This window comes from Scyliorhinus canicula, chromosome 16 (genome assembly GCF_902713615.1).
Source record: "Scyliorhinus canicula chromosome 16, sScyCan1.1, whole genome shotgun sequence".
NCBI lineage: Eukaryota > Metazoa > Chordata > Chondrichthyes > Carcharhiniformes > Scyliorhinidae > Scyliorhinus > Scyliorhinus canicula.
In genome coordinates this window covers 140,350,346-140,369,208 of record NC_052161.1, presented here as the reverse complement: position 1 = coordinate 140,369,208, position 18,863 = coordinate 140,350,346, and the positions used below count along the sequence as shown (strand labels likewise).

The following is an 18,863-nucleotide window of genomic DNA, read 5'->3' as shown; positions in this document are numbered from 1 at the left end:
AAATGGTCCAAATCTACAAATTGAGTTGATCAGGTTTTTTTCTAACTCGGATCTTCTCAGTTTGACCTTGCTGTTGGGAACTTGTAGGTTGAATGTTCTCCATGACGTTGCCATGCTCAGGAATGGCGGCACTATCTGACACTGCAGCTTGCGTGATTCTTCGTAGATTCGTCATCCACCATACTGTTGTTCAAGTTCTCTCTGGTTTCAAGAGCGCGGTGATTTCTTCTTATATCCAACCCTTCCTGTCTGTACATTGTAGGAACGAGGTGCTACTTCTTCAAGTACAATAGCCTTGACCAATTGTCTGAATCTTCTACTCTCACAATGTTATCACTACTCAGAGGTGGCGAAGTTCTAGACACTATCACTGCTTTTGTTTTTTGCAATGTTTAGCATTTCCTACAGTACCACTGCATTCTTCTCCTTCTTTGCTAAGTATGGAAGTGTAGTACGCAACTTCTAGTCATGAGTAACTCTTCTTGCGATCTACCATGTGGCAATGGTGACGCTCTGTAACTCAATAGTGTGAGATATGGATCAGATTGGCTGTCCATTGCTTTCTTCAACAATTGCTTAATGATATGTACACCTTTTCCGGCTTTCCATTAGCTTAAAGGTACAACAGACTCGACGTGATGTGATTGACATCATATGTGACTGCAAAGTGTTGTCACTCTTTACAGCTAAAACAAGGACCGTTGTCATTCACAATGACTTGCAAAATTCCGTGTCAAGCAAAAATGGACTTGGTATTACACTGCTTGCCGATATGCTTGACAGTAGGGCCATTTTGAGATAGTTTGAAAGATAGTCTATGATCATTAAATAATCTTTCCCTTGTAGATGAAAGAGATCGATAGCTACTTTCCGCCATGGTGCTGTAGGTAAATCAGATATTTGCGCAGGTTCTCTTGTTTGTTTGCAACGAAGCGTCTGGCATGTCTCACAACAACTGACCATCCTATCAATATCCTGGTTTAGAACTGGCCAGTAAACAGAGTCACAAGCTCTCCGTTCATCTTCAGCAATTTTTTTTTTTTAATAAACAATTTTATTGAGATAGTTTTTGGCTTTACAAACAGTTACAGACATCAACAGAAAGAAAGCAAAAAAGGCAAAAATGTGCAAACATCCACGTACTTTCAATACTTCATCGTAACATACTGCACAAGCCCGCTCCTCTCCCACCGGTACTACCCGCCATATTTTCCGTCCTACTCTACTCTACCCGCCCCCTCCCCTCCCCTCCACCCCCACTGACGCTCATTCTCCCGCAAAGAAGTCAATAAATGGTTGCCACCTCCGGGTGAACCCCTGCACAGATCCCCTCAAAGCGAACTTAATTTTTTCCATACCCAGGAAACTCGACATGTCCGCAAGCCACCACTCAGTCTTCGGGGGCTTTGAGTCACTCCACGCAAATAGTATTCGACGCCAGGCTATCAGGGAAGCAAAGGCCAAAACATTGGCCCTTTCTCCCCTGGACCCCCGGGTCTTCTGAAACCCCAAAATTGCCACCTCTGGACCCATCACCACCCTTGTTTTTAGCACCCGGGACATGACCCCCGCAAATCCCTCCCAGTACCCCCTCAGCTCAGGGCATGCCCAAAACATGTGAACGTGGTTCGCTGGTCCTCCCGCGCATCTAGCGCATTTGTCCTCTATCCCGAAGAATTTGTTCATCCGAGCCACCGTCATATAGGCCGGTGAACGACCTTAAATTGAATCAGCCCGAGCCTAGCACATGTCGCGGTCGAATTTACCCTACTCAGGGCCTCTGCCCACAGCCCATCCTCCATTTCCCCGCCTAGCTCCTCCTCCCATTTAAGTTTCAGTTCCTCTGTCTGGGACTCTTCCTCCCTCATGAGCACCTTAAATACCCGAGACTCTACCCTCCCCTTCTTCCCTCCTAGAGACTATTCTGTCTAGGATCCCCATTGGCGGGAGGCGTGGGAAAGATGGGACCTGTCTACGAACAAAGTCCCGCAACTGTAGGTACCTAAAATCATTTCCCCTTACCAACCCAAATTTCTCCTCCAAGCTCCTCAAACTCGCAAAGCTCCCTTCCAGGAACATATCACCCACCCTTCCCGCCCACCGCCATACTCGGAACCCCCCATCCATACTCCCGGGGGCAAACCGATGGTTGTCGCAGATTGGCGCCCAGACAGACGCCCCCATCTCCCCTACATGCCTCCTCCACTGGCCCCATATCCGCAGGGTCACCACCACTACCGGGCTGGTGGTGTACTTGGCCGGCGAGAGCGGTAGAGGAGCCGTGACCAGGGCTGCCAAGCTGGAGCCCCTGCACGAAGCCGCCTCCACCCGCTCCCAAATAGACCCCGTACCCACCATCCACTTCCTTATCATAGCGATGTTGGCCGCCAGTAATAATATTAATCAGACTGGCAAAGCCAGCCCTCCCTCGCTGCGGTTCCTCTCCAACATCGCCTTCTTCACCCGCGGGGATTTTCCCGCCCAGACAAAGCTCATGATCAGCCTGTTAACTCTTTTGAAGAAGGACTGTGGGATAAAGATCGGGAGGCACTGAAAAATAAACAGAAATCTAGGGAGGATTGTCATCTTTACAGTCTGCACCCTCCCTGCCAGTGACAGCGGGAGTGCATCCCATCTCCAAAACTCTCCCTTCATTTGCTCCACCACCCTGGCCAAATTTAACTTATACAGCCTGCCCCAGTCTCGTGCCACCTGGATTCCCAAATACCGGAAATTTTCTTCAACCAGCCTAAACGGTAGCCCTCTCAATCTGTTCTCCTGGCCCCTTGCCTGGACCACAAACATTTCACTCTTGGCCATATTTAATTTATATCCTGAGAACTGGCTGAACTTCCTCAGCATTCCCAGTATACTTCCCATCCCGGCCACTGGGTCCGACACGTACAGGAGCAGGTCGTCTGCATAAAGAGAGACCCTATGTTCTACCCCGCCACCCCCCTTCCATCCCTCTGCGGCTCTCAGCGCAATCGCCAGCGGCTCTATGGCCAGCGCAAACAGCAGCGGGGAGAGCGTGCAGCCCTGTCTGGTCCCTCGGTACAACCTAAAGTACTTCCGACACTTCTCTGTTAGTACTGACGCTGGCCCTGGGGCCTGATATAATAATTGATCCAATCCACCATCCCTCCCCGAACCCAAACCGTCTGAGCACCTCCCATAGATTGTCCCACTCCACCCGGTCAAAGGCCTTCTCGGTGTCCATTGCCACCACACCTCCACCTCCCTACCCACCGGGGGCATCATTATCACATTAAGTAATCTTCTCAGGTTGGCCGCTAGCTGCCTACCTTTCACGAACCCAGTTTGGTCCCCCCAATCACCTCCGGCACGCAGTCCTCCATTCTAACCGCCAGTACCTTTGCCAGGAGCTTGGCGTCTACATTAATCAGGGAGATTGGCCTGTAGGATCTGCAGCCTCCGGGTCTTTACCCCACTTCAATATCAGTGATATAGTGGCTTGTGACATTGTCGGCGGCAGGGTCCCTCTGTCCCTTGCCTCATTGAAAACCCTCGCCAAGACCGGGCCCACCAGCTCAGAAAACTTCCTGTAGAACTCTACTGGGTATCCATCCGTCCCCGGGGCTTTCCCCGACTGCATGGCCTTTAGGCCCCCAATACCTCCTCCACTCTAATCGGGGCCCCCAGCTCATCCACTTGCCCCCCCCACCTACTGTTGGGAATGTTAACCCGTCCAGAAACCTTTTCATCTCCTCCGGTTCTTCTGGCGGCTCCGAAGTATACAGCTTATGATAGAAGTCCCGGAATACCTTATTCAATCCTGGGTCCTCCACTTTACCCCCCATCCCTCACTCTACCTATTTCCCTGGCCGCCTCCCTCCTCCTGAGTTGCTGCGCTAACAGTCTGCTAGCCTTTTCCCCATGCTCGTACACACTCCCCCGCCTTCCTAAGCTGTTCCACGGCCCTACTTGTGGATAGTGCCCCCAGTTCCGCCTGTAGTCTCTGCCTCTCCCTGAGTAAAACCTCCCCCGGGGACTCCGCGTGCTCTTCATCTATCCGATCCATTTCCCTGACCAATGGCTCTGTAGGCCCCAATTGAAATCAGCTCCCCCCGCACTACTGCCTTTAGCGCCTCCCACAGGGTCGCCGCTGAGACCTCCCCCGTGTCATTCACCTGCAAGTAATTTTGCACACACCTCCGAAGCCTCTCACAGATCCCCTCCTCTGACAGCAATCCCACGTCTAGCCTCCATTGCGGGCGTTGATAGCTCGCTCCCCCGATCTGCAGGTCTACCCAATGCGGGGCATGGTCTGAGATAGTAATTGCCGAATATTCCGTGTTCTTTACCTCCCCTATACAATCCCTGCTTAGTACAAGAAATCTATCCTAGAATATACTTTATGGACGTGCGAGTAAAACGAGTAGCCCCTTCCGTTTGGCTGTCTATCTCTCCAGGGGTCCACTGCCCCCATTTGCTCCATAAACCCTTTCAGCTCCCTTGCCATTGCTGAGAGTCTACCCGTTCTGGGACACGACCGATCCAAAGTCGGGTCAAGGACCATGTTAAAGTCCCCTCCCATTATTAGCCTGCGAAATCCAGGTCCGGGATCTTCCCCAGCACTCTTTTAATGAAGTCCACGTCATCCCAGTTTGGGGCATATATATTCACCAGCACTCTTCTCCCCTCCAATCTGCCCCGTACCATCAGGTATCTGCCCCCCACCCCGTCTCCGGATATGCCCTCTGCCTCAAATTGCACGGGCTTGTTGATCATGATTGCCACCCCCCTGGACTTCGAGTCCAAGTCCGAGTGGAAGACCTGGCTAATCCAGCCCTTCCTTAGCCTGGTCTGGTCAGACACTTTCAGATGTGTCTCCTGCAACATAATTACGTCCGCCCTCAGAGCCCGCAAGTGCGCGTCCTCTTAACCGGCCCATTCAATCCCTTGACGTTCCAGGTGATCAGCCTGGTCGGGAGGCACAACCCAAACCCCCCCCCCCCCCCCAAATCCGGTCAGCCATAGCCTTTCTGGGCCGGCCCGTGCGTCGCGCCATTCCTGGCCCGTCCTTTGGCTGCCTCCACCCTCGACCTCCTTTCCAGTGCCTATTTCAAGTCCCCCCACGTCAGCAGAACAACCACCCCCCTAACCACATCCCCGATCCACCCACCCCTGCCATCTACTGGCTGTGACCTCCCCCGCCACCTGACTCCCTTGACTAGCCAATCTGCTAGCCCAGTGACTCAACACTCCAGCGCCTTCCTGTCTCATTCCCATTGTTTCCCTGTCCTCCTCCCACACCCGGCGCCCCATCCCCCTCTCCAACACACTGGGGCAAGCCGGCTCCAGTGTTTTCCGCGAGCGGCACAAAAAGTACAAATCCAAACAGGAAAAAACCGAAAAAAAAAGAGGAAATAGCCCAAAAAAACAAAAAAAAACCCCCATGAGAAAAAAGAGAGAGAAAAAAAAAAAGGAGGTTAACCCCCCCCCAAACCAATGTCCATGAACAAAGGAAAGAGTCCCAAATGTTCCGCTTGGCCCCTTTGGCCCAGCAAACCGTTGAGCAGCAGTCCAGGCACATTCGGCGTACCTTCCCACGGTAATCCTCGGGCCCTAATTCACGTCCGTGGGGCCTCCTTTCGGGACCAGCCCCTGGTCCCTCACAAAATCCATCGCTTCTTCAGGCTCGGAGAAGTAGTGGTGTTGACCCTGGTGCGTGACCCATAGGCGAGCCGGGAACAGCAGACCAAACTTCACGTGCTTCTTGAACAGCACCTCCTTGACATTCGTAAAGGCTGCTCGCCGCCGAGCCACCTCCTGGCTTAGGTCCTGGTAAATGCGGATAACATTGTTGTTCCAAGTGCTGCTCCTGGTGCTCTTTGCCCACCGCAGCACCCACTCCTTGTCCACGAACCTGTGGAACCTAATCACCATCGGGCGGGGGGGTCCGCCCGGCCGCCCCGCCTTGCCTGCACTCTGTGTGCCCCCTCCAGCTCCGGCGGTCGCGGAAAGGCTTCGGCCCCCATCAGCTGCTTCAGCAGGTCTGCTACAAACGCTGCGGCATCAGCTCCCTCAGCCCCCTCCGGGAGGCCGACCATCCTCAGGTTTTCTTGCGGACTCTATTCTCCAGCTCCTCCACTCTGTCCAGCAGTCTTCTCTGCCGCTCTTTCAGGCCGTCAACTTCTAGCGCCGCAACCGTCTGCGCATCCGCCTGCTCCTCCACTGCCTCTCCCAGCTCCTTAACTTTAACATCTTGCGCATCCAGCCTCTGGTTCAGCTGATCCACCGCTTTCTGGATTGGGTCCAAGCTGGCCCGCTTTAGCGCTTCAAAACTGGACTTCATTACCTGGAGCATGTTATCCAGCGCCTGCTGGATTGCTGAGTCTGGGGTCCGTGTGTCCGCCATCTTAGGTCCCAGGTAATTTTCTTCACGTCCTTGTCTCTGTCCCTTTTTCTCCTTTTTCTTCTGCCGTCTGGAATCCCGCTGTTCCATGTGCCGCAGCCCGCTCCTCAGCACTTTCGCTGCCACCTTCCTTCTCCCAGCTCCTTAACTTTTACCTCGAGCATCTGAAGTGGGTCCAAATTGTCCTGCTTCAGCGACTCCAAACCTGTTTTTCTCTCCTGGAGCAAGGAAGGTCCGTGGGTCCGCCGTCTTGAGTTTCAGGTCAGTTTCTGCTCCTTGCCTCTGTCCCTTTCTCTCTTTCTTCCCCTACCTGCTGGCCTCCCAAGGTTCCATCGATTTCAGCCCGCTCTCCAGCCCTTTCGCGGCAGCCTTTTTGCCGCTCCGTGGTCCCGCTCGTGGGGAATCAGCTCCAAAGCCCCGCCGGAGTGAGAGCCCGCCGAATGTGCGGCTCACTCAAGCATCGCCGCCACCGGAAGTCTCCAGCAATTTCATTAATACTTTGTATCGGCGCTCTCGATAATGCATCTACTAAGAGCAAGTATTTGCCTGGCGTGTAGATGAGGCTGATGTCATAGCATTGTAACTTCATCGTCAACCTCTGAATGCGCGGAAACATCGGGTTGACATTTCTCTTGATGATGTTCACCAAAGGATGATGATCTGTCTCAACTGTGAATGTCGTATTAAAGTGCAGTATTTTGTACTTTGTTCTTCTAGTTTTAGTTGCCAGAAACCTTGAAATGCATCAAGTTTCGTAAAGAATTGTATGCCAGACACCTTGGATGTGATTTCCTCACACTTTGGTATTTGGTAATGTTCTCTTTTGATATTCTCGTTGAGAACTTTAGGATTCATGTATATGCGAATATCACCATTCGTTTTAGACCATAGAATTTACAGTGCAGAAGGAGGCCATTCGGCCCATCGAGTCTGCACCGGCTCTTGGAAAGAGCACCCGACCCAAGGACACCTCCATCCTATCCCCATAACCCAGTCACCCCACCCAACACTAAGGGCAATTTATCATGGCCAGTCCGCCTAACCTGCACATCTTTGGACTGTGGGTGGAAACCGGAGCACCTGGAGGAAACCCACGCACACACACAGGGAGGATGTGCAGACTCGGCACAGACAGTGACCCAAGCCGGAATCGAACCTGGAACCCTGGAGCTGTGAAGCAATTGTGCTATCCACAATGCTACCGTGCTGCCCTTACACAAAGCATGGATTTACCCAGTCGGTAGGTTTTTATATCTTTGATTACTTTGGTCATTCTGTCTAGCTCCTTTTTGAGATGATCCCAAAGAGGTGCAGGTACTCTTCTTGGTGCCTGTATCAGAGGTTTTGCATCTTCTGTGAGTTATATTGTGTAGGTGAATGGTAGCATACCAAAACTTGTGAACACATCGCTGAATTTGCTGATAATGTTCTTAGAATCGTTGATCCAATCCACTGTGGATGCTATAATTAAATGCACCAGACTTAATTCTTCACATGACTGATCACCTAATACCGAATTCAAGCCCTCAGATACAATATAGAATGGGATGGAATAAACTGTTTTTCACCACCACCTCAGGTCACAAGCATTTAATGCTGAACCATTATAATCTCAGAGATATTTTGGGTATCCTTCTAATCGACTGAACTTTCAGATTTTAAAAATCAATCATGCTGATGGCTTTAGCACCAGTGTCTAACTTCAATTGCCATGATGTGGAGATGCCGGCGTTGGACTGGGGTGAGCACAGTAAGAAGTCTTACAACACCAGGTTAAAGTCCAACAGGTTTGTTTCAAACACGAGCTTTCGGAGCACGGCTCATTCACCTGAAGAAGGAGCCGTGCTCCGAAAGCTCGTGTTTGAAACAAACCTGTTGGACTTTAACCTGGTGTTGTAAGACTTCTTACTAACTTCAATTGGACCACTGTACCGTTCATTCAAGTGGTAGCAGCCATTTGTCCTCATCAACCGCATTTATTTTAAATGGAGTATCAGTTCGCATTTTTTAAAGTGCTGGAGAAATTTTTGATGTCTCCAAAAAATTCTTCTTCTCTGTTATTGCTCCAACAAACATGATGTTTTACCACTGGAGACTGTGTCTTCCACTGTGCTGACTGATCTGGGGTTGAACTTAAGAGTAACAATTCTGAGCAAAATAATTTTTTCCTTTGCGCCTGGAGCAAAACTTACCAAACACTGGACACTGCTTAATTTGTGCTTTTGACCACATCTTTTACACAGAAATACTTTGCCCTGATCTTCACCTGTATGTTGGTGTGCGAGGAGCTGCAGGAACTTTCCAGGGTTTGGAGGCGTGAGAGGGGGGCAGTGGGGTTGGTGCGAGTTTGTTTTTAATGTGCGGGAGGGAGCTCTGGCAGGGCCATCGCGCCAGCATGTGCAAGGGTCAATGGCGCATGTTGCAATTTGAGATATGGGCAGCAGAATCGGAGGAGCACAGGTTTTGAGTAGGGTGGATGGCCAGGGAGCCGGGCCAGAGAAAGGCTTGGACTAGTCAAGTCTCGATGTAGCAAAGGATTGAGTTTCAGCAGCAGTCTGGTTGTTTTTCCTGCCACCAACTTTCACCCTGGATGCCATACTACTGTGCCCATTCTCTCTTATGTGGCTTTAGTTGTTGTTCTTGTGAGTTCAGGAAGGGGGGGGGGCTCGTCTTCCTGCCCCTTCCTCCCTTTTGCCCCTCCCCCCTCTCCATCGTGTGTGTTCTTATCTGCTCTCCTCAGTTCCCTCCACTCTTTCCCCCCAACTTTCTCCTCTTTCTGACCCCCCCTCGCTTCTTAGTCACTGTTGGCTTCGAACAGGTCTTGGAACAGGCTGATGAACTGCCCCCACACTTTGTGGAAGCCCTCATCCTCCCTCGGATGGTCTACTTGATCTTCACCAGGTGGAGAAATTCCCACAGGTCTGCCAGCCAGTCTGCAGCTGGGCGTGGCGCTGCTGATCGCCAGCCCAAGCAGGATTCCCTGGTTTGAGATTAAGGAAGCAAAAGCCAGGGCGTCGACCCTCTTCCCCATATGAAGTTCTGGCTGGTCCAATACTCTGAAGGCTGCCAGTCTCAGGCATGGCTCCACCCTCACCCCCACAACCTTGGACATTGCATTGAAGAAGGCTGTGTAGAACCCAACAAGTCTGGAGCAGATCCAGAACATGTGGGCGTGGTTGGCCGGGCCTCCCTGGCACTGTTCGCATTTAACCTCCACCCTGGGAAGTAGAACCTGTTCATACGGGCTCTGGTCAGGTGTGCTCTGTGTACCAGTTTAAACTGCGTGAGGCTTAGCCTTGCACAGGAGGAGGTGGAGTTGGCACTACTCAATACTTCGCTCCAGATTCCCCACCCTACTTCTGTCACGAGTTTGTCCTTCCTTTTTGCCTGGCTCCATCCAGCAACTTGGCCTTCCCAGCAATCGTCCAAAGTTGACCCCTCAGTTCCCCGTGTTATTAGCTCTTCCAGTAAAGTGTCTTTCAGGGCCCGAGGGTACCTTGCTGTCTCCTTGTGGAGAAAGTGTTTAATTTGAAGGTGTTCTGTCGGTAGCTCCAGTTCTTCCGTCAGTTCATCCAAGGTCGCGAGTTTGTCCCTTGTGTAAAAGTCCCTGACTGCTAGCGTCCCCATCCTGTCTCCATTTTCTGAAGGTGGTATCAAGCATGGCTGGTGGGAATTTGTGGTGTGCTGCAGATGGGGGCCATGGAGGACATCTTGGTTAAACCGAAACACTGCCTAATTTGGTTCCAAGTACTCAATATGGCTACCAGTGCTGGGCAGGACACGTATTTGGGAGGGGTGGGGGTATGCTGCCGTAGTGAGGGCCTGTTGGGTCATACCCTTGCAGGAGAACTCCTCCAGCCACACCCATTCCATGTTGGGTTCTCATATCCATCCCTCACCCTCTCGGTTGTGGCTGCCCAGTGGGCCGGGCCGCCCATTTTTCCTCCTTTTAGTTTCACCTTGGGGATCCTTGGGTTCTTTGCTCCCTACTCAATGATCATTTCGACTATCCCTTGGAAAAAGGCCTTGGGGATGAAGATCGGTATGGAGATCGGAACAGGAGGAAGAACCTCGGCGTACATTAATCTTGATCGTCTACACCCTCCCTGCCAGGGAAAGAATGAATGCATCCCATTTCTGTAGGTTTTTAAACTTCCTCTGCCAGACTGGTCAGATTCCACTTGTGGATCTGTGTCCAGTCATGGGCGATCTGGATCCCCAGGTAGCGGAATTTCTTTGGGTGTGAATGGTAGAGCCTCAGCTCTGCCCCTCCCCTTTGGGTTCACCAGGAATGACGCGCTCTTGTCCAGGCTGCATTTGTTGCTCGAAAAGGCCCCAAACTCTTCCGGAGCTTCATGATTACTCTCAGGCTGTTCTGTGGGTCTGAGATGTAGAGGAGCAGGGCACCTGCATAGTGTGAAACTGTGCTCTCCGCCTCCTCTTTGAATGCCCTTCCAGCTTTCGCATCTCGCAGAGTGATCGCCAGGGGTTTGATTGCCAGGGCAAACATGAGTGGGCATCCCTGCCTTGTGCATCTGTGCAACTGAAAATATTCAGAGTTGGTGGTGTTGGTCCGAATGCACGCCTTGGGGCGTTGTACAGGAGTTTCACCAATGAGGTGAACCCCGTCCCTTGCCCAAACCGCTCCAGTACCTCAATGAGGTATCCATTCAACTCTGTCGAAGGCCTTTTCTGCGTCCAGGGAGTTAATCACCTCTGGTGTTCTCCCCAGATGGGGCCATTATTAAGTTCAGCAGCCGCCTGATGTTCGCAGTTAACTGCCTACTCTTGACATTTGACAAAGCATCTGGTCTTCTGCGACTCCTCTGGCATGCAGTTCTCCAGTCTCTTAGCCAGGATTCTCGCAATTATCTTCACGTCTACATTGTGCAGCAAAATGGGTCTATATGATCCGCATTCCATAGGATCTTTGTCTTTTGTGGGTATCAGCGATATGTGGCCTGTTAGTGTTGGAGGCAGGATGTCCTCACTAGCGAATATGCAAACTGTCCCTTAGATGTGGAGCCAAGGCTGGTGCGAATTTTTTAATAAAAGTCCGCGGAAACCCATCAGGTCCCGGCGCCTTCCCAGAGTTGGTGCACTGCTTTCTGGTGGATAGCAGGTTAAAGCCCATTTGCAGCTTTTTCCTCTCCCCAGAGGCTCTACGGTTGGGGCCTCAGAGTATTTTCTGTCGATGGAGTCAATCAATTGTTGTCTAGCTGCCCTCTCTTCCCATGCCTGGTTGGCTATAATCTCTCCCTGATACTGCCTTCAGTGCCTTCCAGAGTGTGCAAGGTGAGACTTCCCCGTTCTGGCTGTTGGTGGTGCATTGGCCAATGGCCTGTGATGTTTTCTAGCAGATGACCTTATCTGCCAAAGGTCCAACCTCCACATGGGATGTTGGGCCCTGACCATCTCCAACCTCACATCATGTAATGTGGAGCGTGGTTGGAGATGACTATGAGCATTCCGCTCTTACTATTTCTGAAAGCACCGATTTCCCCATTGCAAAGAAGTTAATCCGTGTGTATACTTTGTGTACCGGCTGGAACAACGAGAATTCCTTCCCACCGGGATGCAGGAACCGCCACGGGTCCACTGTCTCCATCTGCTCCATGAATGCGCCCAGTTCCTTGGCCATGCCTTTCTTTTTCCCCGATCTGGGGCTCGATCGGTCCGTCAGTGGGTCCTGTACACAGTTGAAGTTGCCTCCCATGATTAGTCGGTAGGTGTCGATGTCGGGATTTCCGTCGGGTCTTTTTTATGAAATCTGTGTTGTCCCAGTTGGGTGTGTACACATTTACCAGAACTACTGGTGCCCCGTCCAAGACCCGCTGACCATGATGTACCGTCCCCCTGGGTCCGTGACCATCTTTGTCGCCTTAAACACCATCCTCTTACTAATCAGTATGGCTACTCCCTTAGCCTTCGTCCCGTAACATGAGCGATAAGTCTGTCCCACCTAGCCCTTCCTTACTCACAATAGGTCCTTTTCCTTAGTGTCTCTCTTGTAGGAAGACTATGTGGCTTTCAAACTTCTCAAATGGGCGAAGACTCTGGATCTTTCTCCTTGTTAAGGAGCCATCCAAAATGGCCACGGTCACCGTCTCACCATGAGGTCAGGCCCCTGTAATCCGGGGTCTCCCTTTGTTTAGGGACACTCCAAAGTGGCTGCTTGCAGCACCAACTTGTTCCCTCAACCTGCACTTTACCTGAAGCCAAACTGAAAACCAAGCCTTTCTTCCCATCATGTTCCTTTATCATGGTCACAGTCAAATAAAATGTCCATTGTAAATTTGAAAAGGGCTGTTTGACTACACTGACAGGAGAGGATATCTGATTGAATGGAACCAATGGCACATTCAAGATGTTCAGAGAGGAAAGGATTGGAGTGTTGGAGATGGAGCAGCAGTGTTTAATGGGAACCAAACGGGCTAACAAAGGAGAAAGAGACCAGCATCTGCCAACAAACAGGCAGGAGTTGAAGTCACACAGGGGGTGAGCAGCAGGAGAATGGTTCCATGATACTGAATATAGTGCTGAAAGTGATTCCATAACTTCATCCGGAATAGGAAAGGCGAGTAACATTTCACCTTCAAGAGCCATTGCCTTCACTGCGACATCCCCAGCATTCTCCTGCACAGCAATGCTCAGGAGTAACAAATCGCAGCTCCACTCATTCCGCTTTCCTGACACACTGCCACACATTTACCATTTGAACAGCCAATATTAACGCTTACCCTTATTGTGAAATCTTACTCACAACCCCAGTCACCCGCCATGGATTTGTCTTTCCGTTCTCTCACCAAATTCTATTTCACAAGCTCATAACTCTCGGCTTTTCTCCTTGTAGAAGAGAAGGAAGAAATAAAGGGAGAGGCAGAGAACCGAGGTGGCCCTCCGTCATTGCCACCCTGACTCTGCAGCGGAACACCCACTGGAAATCACCCGAGTATCTGTCCATTGGGGTGGAGATGGGGTTCTGTGATAACCGAACACAACATCATACTGCCACACATCTCATAAGTGTCACCCAAGTTCAAGTGCTGTCATCCACAACTGAAATAAGAAGCTGGATTTGATGGGGCCGGGACGGAGTGCCCTTATCCAGAATAAAAGTCAAGGATAAATTTGCCCGACTTGGCTGGCTTGCCCTGCATCAGTTAACGGGTCTCAGGCCGTTAATGGCTTTCAGGACGGCCTTCTGCTCCCATTTGGGGAAGAAGTCCCACCTCGGAGATTTGCCTGCTCTCATGACTGAAAGCTGTCTACTCCCAGTCGGAGTGTTGGGAGCTGTGGCCATGCTGTAGCTGAAGCCGTCCCAAAGGAAATGGATGATGTTTAAGGGCATCTTCACAATACATGAATAGGGGGGAATAGAGGGATACGGACACTGTAAGTGTAGAAGAGTTTAGGTTAGACGGGCAGCATGGTCAGTGCAGGCTTGGAGGGCTGAAGGGCCTGTTCCTGTGCTGTACTTTTCTTTGTTCTTTGTCCTATGGTGTAGCCTGGAATTTAAGTTAGGTGTGGGATCTCTTTTGGGCCAGGCTGGCAGGTCCCTGGGGTGGGAGGTGGTTAGGGAAGGTGTTGGGGAAGGGAAACGTGGACTAAGAGGAATATGTCAGTATTGGGGGCTAAGTTTCTGATAGGGACAACTGGCTCCTAAAAGAGGCACATCAACCAGACCCTGGACACCAGCAGCCTGACCAGTGACACCTGCTGGGCTACACACTTGGCATGGATAAAATCCCAACAACGATGGGAAGAAGCCATTATTAACTGGTCATTTATCAGCCTTAAATTGGCCCTTTGGTGGGCATGTTACAGGTATCACTGGTAAATCTACGGAGAGTACGGGTAGATGTCAGGAAAGGCATCTGCCTGCCAACCAGCCTTTGGTGGGGACGCAAAATATCCAGCTCATCAGTGTGAGCACAATGAAGAATTTGAACCTTTTCTTTTTTGCACAGGTCCACCAAGCATGACAAGAGTTGGTATGACAGCTGCAGAGAGTCGCCATTGGAGGGTGAAAATACTCCAAACTCTGCCCAGCTGGACAAAGATGCTGGGTTCTGAGGGTCATCGACCAAAAGGGCGATTCTGGAACAGTGGTAGAAAACATGAGGTTTTGTCAGTATTTCCAGAGGCAATGTGCACCACTGCAGAAAGATTGGAGGAACCCATCTCCAACATTAGTCGCATGATGTCTAGACAAAGTGATGTCCACATGCATGGAAAATGTGGTCACCAACATGGTGGATGGGGGCAGATTTAGCTCAGCTGGCTGGACCTGGTTTGTGATGCAGAGCAAGTCCACCAGCGCTAGTTCAATTGCCTGAAGTTATTCATGAAGGCTCAGCCTTCTCAATCTTGCCCCTTGCCTGAGGGTGGGGATCTCACCAGTCAGCTCTCCCCCTCAAACAGTGAAGCAACCAATGATCATCTGGGACTATGGCAACTCAGTTCAGGGTTATTGAATATTCCACCTTCAGGTCTGCTGAAGCCACAGGGGTAGCAGCATATAGTCGGTAAAGGATTTATAGTTTCACAGGTAAGATTACTTGTGTATTTAAATGTCCATTAATGCGTCTACTCTATTGTGACTGTTAAGCACAATAAACTTTATTTCAAGTCTCCATTGTCCATTATTATCGCACGCTTGCTAACTGACCATCAGCGTTGAGCTAAATGGTACGACAGCAGTGGGTATCAGTGAAGTGGAAGAATTAATGACCGCAGGAGTGCTTTGGGTTGGAGGGACCAGTGTGGTCATCACGGTGAGTCACATGGCTGCACAGCCTCAGAGATAGCTGAATTGTGTGTGAGGCGACCCCGGGCATTGATGGCAATTAGTTGTGTGGCTGTCAGAACCCTTGCCACATGAGGCTTGTCCTCCTGTTGCTGCTCCTTTTCCTTCAAAGATGCAGCACAGTCATCACCATTATCCCTCGGCAACTCCAGCCCTGCCAACTGCACCATGCTGTTCACAGCTATCATTCAGCCCATCCTTGTTGGTGAATAATAAATGGTGCTCCACATCTGTTTGATGTACTTGAATTGCACCTACAGCATCAAAATGACTTGGTCAATGATCACTCCTGTGCTCAGATAGACTTTGATGTATAATTCCTAACATCAATGGGGGCATCACGTCCCAACTCCAAAAAGCCATCATCCGAGTTGTCTTGGAGCTTGGAAGATCGATGATAAACTTGACTCATGTAGACTGAAGGCAGCTTCCTGGATATCTTGCACAAAAACCTTCTGCTGATTACGTGCTAGCTGATGGAGTGGAATTCATTTGATTGAGAACTTTTTCAGGTTTGGAGGCGGTGACTTTGATTGTCACTTGGTGCAATCTCTGATTCCCTGGATTTGCGGGAATTGTCCATCGCAGCAAATCTGAGATTTCTCTGGTTCTGACTGGCCTCATCAATAACCCGGAGAACACAACTAGCTGTGCTCACCACCATGGTATCGGACACCTGGGAGGTCCAATGTGGATAGCAAGCCCTTGGAAGGAGTTGGGTGAAGGAAATTCAGGGATGTGGTTGCCTTGCTTGCCACTGGCAATGCAGAGTCACATGTCCCAATGGTAAGAAAGCCTTGTTCTTGAGATTGCAAAAGTCAGCAATGACCTCAGTTATATCCAGAAAGTTGATCCTCTGTCAGTAAACTCTGTACCTCTGCAAACTGGGACTCTATCCCATAAATTCCATGAGTCAGAGTTGGACTGCCACTTTGCTCCTCACTTTATTTAACTGGAAATCCAGCTGCTCCTTTCTCACCTGACTCAGAACTGTACAATGCAGCAGGTTCCCGAATCCTGGTGTGGAGGGAATGAGAGTCTGAGCTAAGGAAGTCTTGCTCCCTTTCTTCCAGCATGAGCCGTTTTAAAGCGGCTCAGTCAAAACAGGCTAAATCGCTGGCTTTGAAAGCAGACCAAAGTAGACTAGCAGCACGGTTCAATTCCCATACCAGCCTCCCCGAACAGGCGCCAGAATGTGGCGACATGGGGCTTTTCACAGTAACTTCATTTGAAGCCTACTTGTGACAATAAGCGATTTTCATTTCATTTCTAAAGGTCCAGACACTTTCAGAGGCCAGGGAGAAGGTACGTTCACAAGGTAACTGGACAGGATTGGGAGTGGATCGGGTGGCCAGAGTCAGTTGGCCGGGGGAGGTCAGTCAGGGGTGCAGGAGATCTCTGGAAGGTTGAACTGTCTGAGGGAAGGCGGGGGAGAAAGAAGTGAGAGGGAGAGGGAGAGGGAGAGGAGCGGGAGAGGGAGAGGGAGAGGGGAGAGAGGAGAGAGAGAGAGGAGAGAGAAGAGAGAGAGAGAGAAGATGGAGAGGAGAAAGAGAAGAGGGGAGGAGAAGAGAAAGAGAGAGAGAGAGAAAAAGAGAGAGAGAGAAAGAAGAGAGAGAAAGAAAGAGAGAGAGAGAGAGAGCGAGCGAGAGAGAGCGAGAGAGAGCGAGAGCTATGGTTACCCATAAGTGATTTTAATTCTTCCAGTTCTATGTAACTATAACTGTAAGACAGTTGGAACCATTTGAAGTTTGCCATTTAGATGGGACTATCTGAAAGTACAAATGCTTGTCCTTCCCAGGTGATTGCTATGGAATTCTCACAGAAGGACTTTCTGGCCAGATCTTTGGGATGCCCCTCATTACAATGCCCTGGAGCTCGGAAGTTGCGGGTCTCTGTCACTTGTGACCATTCTGCAGGCCGAGGAGACAGCGGCCACAGTTCCTTTTTTTTCATTCGTTCATGGGTGTCGCTGACTGGTCAGCATTTATTGCCCAGCCATGGGCCTGGAGTCACATGTAGGCCAGACCCATTAAGGACAATAGATTTCCTTCCCAAAAGGACATTTGTAAACCAGATGGTTTGTTTACAACAATGTTTCATGATCACCTTAAACTTTTAATTCCAGATATTGCACCAACTACCAAGGTGGGATGTGAACTCGGGTCTCCAGAGCATGACTATTAGGTCTCTGGATTACTAGCCCAGAAACAATGCCACTGAGCACTGCCTCCCCCCAAGCTGCTATTGATCCTGATCCCTTTGCTGCTCCTTTTGTTACTCATCAGCAGGTCCAGGGTAGAACAGTACAAGCTGCTCCCATTTTGTTGTGAAGGCTGACAGCTGGGAATTGCTGATAAAAATGAGAAAAGTCCAAGGGAGCAGAAATGCTGGAAATTGGCTGTAAAGTTGTGAAAACACACTGAACAATGCCTGTCAGTAAAAACCTTTTACTGAGGCAAAGAAACACCTGTCTTGGTTCAAGATTTAAATGCTTCCCAGCCTGGGTTCGCACAGCCCCTTTTATCCTGCTGTGCTTTCATCTTGCTCATCCTGTCAAGCTTCACACAGCCCTGACAACCCAAGTATTGGCAAATAAATCTTCAGCCAATTGGGGTTTTAATGTTATTAAAACACTGTCCCGAAGGGGTATTGCCTGTTCCTCTGAAATAGCTCTGGTTAAATGCAGAAGTTGTTGGATTCCTGTTGCATTCCCAACTTGATGCAGTTTTTGCTTCTTTAACAACCCAACACCTGCTCCAACCTGCACAAAGTGAAAACCGTTCACCCACACATTCCCAGCTTAAATTCCTTACTGTTATGTTTGCAAATTCCAGCCAACCTCACACTGATGTTGCAAGTTAAACATTCTTGGTTATTTCTGAGGCACTTACTCAGTCCATTTCACATGCTTCAGTTGATGAATCAATGTTGGAATATGTTCCTTCAGGGCACACCTCACAAACAGTGTCTTTGAAATGTGTACCTGAAAAATAAATATTCAATGTTAATCTCAGATCAATGGATCTGAGGTTGCCTTGTTTGGTGCAGTTTGAAATACAAGCCCTGTGACTGTGATTATCAGCTTTAATACAAAAGAACGACAAAGAGCAAGGAAAAGTACAGCACAGGAACAGACCCTTTGGGCCTCCAAGCCTGCGCCGACCATGCTGTCCGTCTAAACTAAAATCTACTTAATTCCCTCTATTCCCATCCTAAACATGTATTTGTCAAGATGCCCCTTAAACGTCGCTATCGTCCCTGCTTCCACCACCTCCTCCGGCAGCGAGTTCCAGGCACCCACTACCCTCTGTGTAAAAAACTTGCCTCGTACATCTCCTCTAAACCTTGACCCTCGCACCTTAAACCTGTGCCCCTAGTAATTGACACCCTCTACCCTGGGAAAAGTCTCTGACTATCCACTCTGTCTATGCCCCTCATAATTTGTAGACCTCTACCAGGTCGCCCCTCAACCTCCTTCGTTCCTCGGCATGCACAAATCTGCAACTTGTGGGTAATTTGTTCAAATTTACTCCGTACTGGTCCCTGCAGCCTGAGAGGGGCCCAGTGGTTCCATAATCAGGGGATCCACTGACGGGTGTCTGCATCTTGGGACCTTAAAATCTGGACTACATTTCCTGTTGTTGTTTCATGCCCTCCAGTTTACTCAATCTTCCT

General features: G+C 50.1%; 1 protein-coding gene across 1 annotated transcript in view; it reads right to left on the bottom strand.

Annotated features, from left to right (window-relative positions):
- Nucleotides 1-18,863, bottom strand: part of LOC119951064 — a 41,265-nt gene that overhangs the window by 18,435 nt on the left and 3,967 nt on the right. The window contains exon 2 of the mRNA XM_038774101.1: nucleotides 18,080-18,171. Coding sequence (XP_038630029.1) covers nucleotides 18,080-18,171 — 92 coding nt within the window. The remainder of the gene's footprint in view (nucleotides 1-18,079; nucleotides 18,172-18,863) is intronic.